This window comes from Cariama cristata, unplaced genomic scaffold (assembly GCF_000690535.1).
Source record: "Cariama cristata isolate BGI_N322 unplaced genomic scaffold, ASM69053v1 scaffold30020, whole genome shotgun sequence".
NCBI classification, from domain to species: domain Eukaryota; kingdom Metazoa; phylum Chordata; class Aves; order Cariamiformes; family Cariamidae; genus Cariama; species Cariama cristata.
Window position 1 is genome coordinate 1 of NW_009594574.1, and position 6060 is coordinate 6060.

Genomic DNA, 6060 nt, shown 5'->3' on the forward strand with positions numbered 1-6060 from the left:
GGCCGGATTGGAAAAAAAAAAGCCTGCCGAGTCCCTGCTAGCCAAAAATCTGGATATACGCCAGCTTAAACCATTACAGCCTCTCAGACAGCAAAGAAACGAAGCACCCCTTTACATTCAGAAAGTGAAAGTCTTTTTTCCTCCTTTAAGGGTCAAAATTACAGTGAGTCTGACTTAAAACGACTCTGTCAAACCCACCTCAGTTTACCCCCGCTGGAGCCCTTTCAGAGCCCCAGCTGGTTAAATGCAAAGAAAACTCAGAGCTGCTTCCCCGTGGGCGGGGAGCTTGGACTCTCCTTGCTGTGCTTTTGGCATCCAAACCCATAACCACATTTTAGGGCCGCGTTTGCAAACACTTTCTGAACACAACTATCTTTTCCCACGCACGCGCACCTTTTCTGGGTAAAACCTGGCTGTTTCCTCCCCTTGCAGTCAGCGTCTAACGGCAGCGGGCGAGCAAGAACTTGTGCTGCCCCACCGGTGACGTTCCCTCCTCTCCTCTCTTTAGAGCATACACAAGGACCTGGAGGAGAAGATTGCGCGTTTCCACCAGCGGGAAGACGCCATTCTCTATGCCAGCTGCTTTGATGCCAACGCTGGTATCTTTGAGGTTTGTTGGGCTTTCCTTGTGTTACAGAATCAGAGAATCACTTTGGTTGGAAGAGACCTCTGGGATCATGGAGTCCAACCTTTGCCCTAACACCACCATGTCAACTAGACCATGGCACTAAGTGCCACGTCCAGGCTTTTCCTAAACACCCCCAGGGATGGTGACTCCACCCCCTCCCTGGGCAGCCCATCCCAATGCCTAACGACCCTTTCTGTGAAGAAATGCCTCCTCATTTCTAGCCGGAACTTCCCCTGGCGCAGTTTCAGACTGTGCCCTCTTGTCCTGTGTTGTGCGTGGAAGAGAAGGGTGATGGTGATGTGCCTGCCGTGCCTTCCAGAGGCTCTGATGTGAGCTCTGTGCTGCAGAAAAGATGGCAGTGAGTGACAGTGGAGAAGCCTGACTTGATGCCCTTGGACTGGGGAAGCCATACGGAGCTGTTTAATCAGCCCTCGCCTCCCCCTTCCCCAGCCAGCTCCAGCTTTTGGGGAGGGTTCCCATTTCCCAGGAGGTCTGTACTCCCCCTTGAAGTGTAGGTGCGGGGAAGGGGTGATCCCCCAGGCTTGCTAGGGAAGAGGAGGGAGGTTTTGACCTCAGAAGCCACAGGCAAGAGCCTGGCCTAAGGAAATCAGAGAGCTGGGAAGGAAAGTGGAAGGTTTAGCGGTGCCAGGAGAGACGTGGCAGCTGCAATCAAACACAGCTTTGTCCTCTGCACTGAGGGAGGCTGGAAGGTCTCGGTGAGGTGGTGACTCGTAGCAAAGGATGATCCTTTCTGTTTGGTGCGGCCAGGCCCTGCTGACCCCAGAGGATGCAGTCCTGTCGGATGAGCTAAACCATGCCTCCATCATCGACGGGATCCGCCTGTGCAAGGCTAACAAGTACCGTTACAAGCACATGGACATGCAGGACCTGGAGGCCAAGCTGCAGGATGCACAGGTACGGAGGTCTGCTCCCACCCCAACGTGAGGGTGCTCGCGTAGCTGTGCTGCCTGCGCGGTAACCAGCCCCAAAGGGTGAGCTCTGCCTTTTCCCATGCCATAGGCATCGGTTTTGCCAATAGGCGCAGGTAGGCATGGATGGGCAAGGTGGGGAAGCAGCTGGTTGCAATGCAGATCCCCCCATCTCAATTAGATATATCCAGTCTCTACAGGAGTTGAACTATGTCCTGGTCTCCTTCACCAGCCCCTCTCCTCAGGGTGACAGTTTCACCCCTGGGGATGCCGTTCTCCCTCCCATAGAAACATCGTCTGCGGCTGGTGGCCACCGATGGTGCCTTCTCCATGGACGGTGACATCGCACCCCTGCGGGAGATCTGCCAGCTGGCCCAGAAGTATGATGCCCTCGTCTTCATTGACGAATGCCATGCCACAGGCTTCCTGGGACCCAATGGCCGGTAAGTGGCCGTTTCAACCCTGTTTCTTCCCCCAGCGCTGACTACCTCTGAAGCAAGGCCAAGGGTGCTGATGACCAGCATATTTTTGTGTGGGGACTCCCAGAGCCACCATTTCGTGAAGGCTTTGCACCCCACCTTTGAGGCACCTGAGAGGATTGAAGAGAGATGCTTTAGCAATGACCCATCCCAACGTGACAGCTGCTTCTCAGTGCATAAGGGATGGTGCAACCATCTCATCTCTCTCTCCTGGCAAGCAGTTGGACTTCCTGATTTCGGAATCCTTCTCTCAAATATCACTTGCCAATGCTTAGATCTTGGGGATTTTTGTGGAGTTAGCTTGCACAGATTGATTAATTCCCTCAGGGCAGCTTTTCCCTCTGTCCCCTGGAGATCCTCCAGGTGCCAAGCAGTGCACTTGCTGCAGGTGTTGGCTGAGAAGAGATGCTTCACGTGCTTGTTTTGTTCAGGGAGATGAGCATGAAGCGTTCCGTTGCGTGGTCCTTCCTGCTCACTACTAGAAGGTAGAGACCTGTGTGAGGCAACACCTGTAGGAATGAGCAATGGGTCCCTCCTCAGATGGAGGGATAGTGCAGGAGATGATGAGGAGAAAGCCATCTCTGAAAAAGCCAAAAGTCGCTCTATGAAGAGCTCCCTTCCAGCTCTCTCCCCTCTAGACAGGTCTCACGTGGGAAGCTCGCAAATCCACCTCAAGCTGTGAAATGGGTGAGAAGTGAGAACTAAGCAAGAAAACGTGCCTCGTTTTCTCACCAGGGTCATGGCAAATGTTTCATCCTGGATCAAAATGATGCTGCGAGAGGCATCTTTTAAGAGAAGGAATACCACTCCTGGTGGCATTTCATCACTAACAAGAGATGTGATTGTGCTGAGCTTTAATGTATTCCAGACCCTGTAGCTGTACTGAGCTTTCTCAAGTTTACGTCTTCATAAGGAAGAAATCATAGGATGATCTGTTTGTCTTGTAATCTTCCTTGGGGCATGGTAGCCATCCTGTGAGTTGAGGTAGACCTCGCTCTGTCCCAGTGGGCTCTGTCGTCCCACCAGCTGCAAAAACAACTGTTGGACTGCACTGAGGTGTGTAAGTGCATAATGGCTTGAGGAAGAGGGAACGGTTACCCAGCACTTCACGAGTTGGGCTAGGTTGAGTGCGAATCTGATGCTGTTGTCTATAACACTGTGTTTCAAGGTAGCCAACAGCTGGGTGGCCATGCCCCATCCTGCCTTTTTGGGCTGGAGGATGTGATGCTGCCGAGCCTGTTTGCCATGTCAGGTTGGTTCCACTAGCGTAGACATTGACACGGGTACTTTAGGCCTGTGTGCGTTTAGGGCAGCACCTCAGCGATGTGCACAGCCTGCTTCAGAGGACGTCAGCTACTCTAGCCAGGCAACTGGTTTTCCCTGGTGTTTGCTAACGGTGCGGTCCGTCAGAGGTGTGTGCAAGACCTACATGGATGGCTAGTGCTCTGTTTGGACTGTTAAACTTCTGTGCAGGAAGTTTGAGAGCTCTCCCATCTATAAGAGATAAAGAACTCACGCTCTTATCTCAGGAGATCCCAGCTTAGCCTTTTTACAGGAGCAAGGAAGGTCAACACTTGAGTTGAACTACCATGGTGGGAGGTTCTTCCTTTTAGCAGAAGGGGGGACACCAGAGACCTGGCTGGTGGCACTTTGTTTCCCTTGAGGCGTCAGGTGTAGAGCAGCTTCCCTGCTGTGTGCTGGCACGGCTGATAATGTGACATTCCTTTTTCTACAGGGGTACCGATGAGCTCCTGGGAGTGATGGACAAAGTCACCATCATCAACTCCACCCTGGGAAAAGCTCTTGGAGGAGCTGCAGGTAAAGGCATTCTCCCGTCCAAGGCCTTCCACGCCCTAAAGAGCTCCACAGCATCGCTTTGATGTTTCCTTCCTCTGCCTAATGATAGAGCAACAAATGCATGCTCTCCTTTTCAACTGGTGGCATGAGACTCAGTTCGGGACCCTGCTGCAGGGTCAAGGGAGGTCCTGCCATGTGCTCCTTCCGCTGTCATCTTCCCCATGCATTTGCCTTTGGGGTCAAGGTGGAAATTCTTGGTAAAAGGCATCAACTGTGATTTTATTTTTTTTTTTAAGCCTGGTTTGTAGTGAAATTCCTTCTGTAGGTGGCAGGTTGGCTTTATCGAGGGCCCCCCCTCTGACCAGGTCACCTTGAGGTACCTTGTCCATTTTTCTTTCCTCCATCTGCAGGTGGGTACACAACTGGCCCCAAACCCCTCATCGATTTGCTCCGCCAGCGTTCCCGCCCATACCTCTTCTCCAACAGCCTACCCCCCGCTGTGGTGGGCTGTGCGTCCAAGGCCCTGGACCTGCTGATGGAGAGCAATGCCATCGCACAGTCCATGGCTGCCAAGACCCAACGGTGAGGGGGCCGTCTTGGGGTGGGAGCAAGGGGGAGAGGTTCGTTAGGAATGAGTTGTCCCAGTGTGTTTATTCACCCCTCGGTGATAGCCGTGAAGGTAGTTTGCAAGTTGTGGCCTGGAGGTGCTCAGGGAAAACGACAGGATGCATCTGTGTGTGTCAGACAGATGTGCAGGCAGATGTGTCACATCTGGATGCTCCGTGTGCTGGGATGCATCTGCCCCTCAAGCAGCTGCAGTGTCATGAGGCTGAGCAGGAAATGGCAGGAGGTCACTCCAAAAAGAGAGATCCCTTCCCTGCACAGGAGATGCACGGTGGAGCAGAACCACTCCCAGCCCTCGGTGGCCAGGGCTCCCAGGGGAAAGCAAGGCGGTGGTCCCCAAGGACAGGGGCGATGAGGTTGTACTCATCCCTTTGTTCTCTCCACCAGGTTCAGAAGTAAGATGACAGCAGCCGGCTTCACCATCTCAGGGAAGGACCACCCCATCTGTCCTGTCATGCTCGGGGATGCTCGGCTGGCTGCAGTGATGGCTGAGGACATGCTGAACAGAGGTGAACCGGGGAGGGAGCTCTGGATGCAGACACATGCCCTGAGGGAAGGGACAGCTGGTGGTGCTGCCACCACCACCCCTCATCCAGATGATATTCCTGCATGAAAGCTGTTATTTCTCTGCCCTCCAGCTACAAATGTCCTTCTAGTCTCCCCCAGATGTTGCTGGCTTCACCTCCTTTCCATGCTGGCGACGGGGTTTACGTTAGCCCTCTTGTCCTGCCATGCTGGACTCCATCCCCATCACTGGGCCTAATCCTCATTTTCATTCTTGGAAGCAGATGCCACTTGAAAATCCTGAAGCCTGGAAGTGGTTACTGAGAAGGGAGGGAGGATCCAAAAGCTTTTCTGTCTCCCAGTACCGCCTCAGCCTCCCTCTCTCCCAGCCAGCTCCGACTCTCCCTGTGTTTCCTCCCCAGGCATTTATGTCATTGGCTTCAGCTACCCCGTGGTCCCCAAGGGAAAGGCCCGCATCCGCGTCCAGATCTCAGCTGTGCACAGCGACGAGGACATCGACCGCTGCGTGGAAGCCTTCACCGAGGTGGGACGGAAACACGGAGCACTGCCTTGAGGGGCCAGCAAACACCTCCTCCGGCACTGTCCCTGCCCACAACCAAGTGCCTCTGCCGGGGCAAAAGGCTTGAGCAGCGTGTTGCTGAAAGCAGGACCGATCCTCAAGGCATCGCAACCTGCGGGAGGCTGTGGCTGTTGCAGTGTGCTGGCAGCAGCACTGGCAACCAGCTCTTGTGTCATTAAAGACGTCCTGCATTGCAGTGGATATTTGTCCGGCTCTTGGTTTTTCATCCAGGAGCTGCAGCCCATCCCCGTCCTCTCTCACTGTGCCTGGACACTCTGCTGGGTCTTCCCTGAAGCCTCAGTCCGGGCGCTGAAGCTCTCTCCTGCCGATGGAAGTGTCGCGTTGCTGGTATGCCCAAGGTTGCCTCCTTCATCCGCGTTCTTCTGCGGGTCCAGCAGCATCACCCCAGCAGATCTACCTGCTGTAATCCCTTACCGAGGCAGGGGGGTTCCCCAAGCCCTTGGCAACCCATACCACTAGCGGCTAGTTTGGGAAAGAGGACATGGGCCAACCAAAGCT

The 6060-nt window shown here is 54.2% G+C and overlaps 1 protein-coding gene across 1 annotated transcript; it reads left to right on the top strand.

Moving 5' to 3' along the window:
- Positions 1–508: 508 nt before the first annotated feature.
- Positions 509–5737, top strand: GCAT (glycine C-acetyltransferase; the record flags this gene model as incomplete). Its single annotated transcript, XM_009698604.1, has 7 exons — positions 509–610; positions 1397–1543; positions 1846–2000; positions 3772–3854; positions 4244–4415; positions 4845–4966; positions 5384–5737. Coding segments are annotated over 7 exons (933 nt in total), but the record flags the coding sequence as incomplete, so codon positions are not given.
- Between the last annotated feature and the right edge of the window lie 323 nt (positions 5738–6060).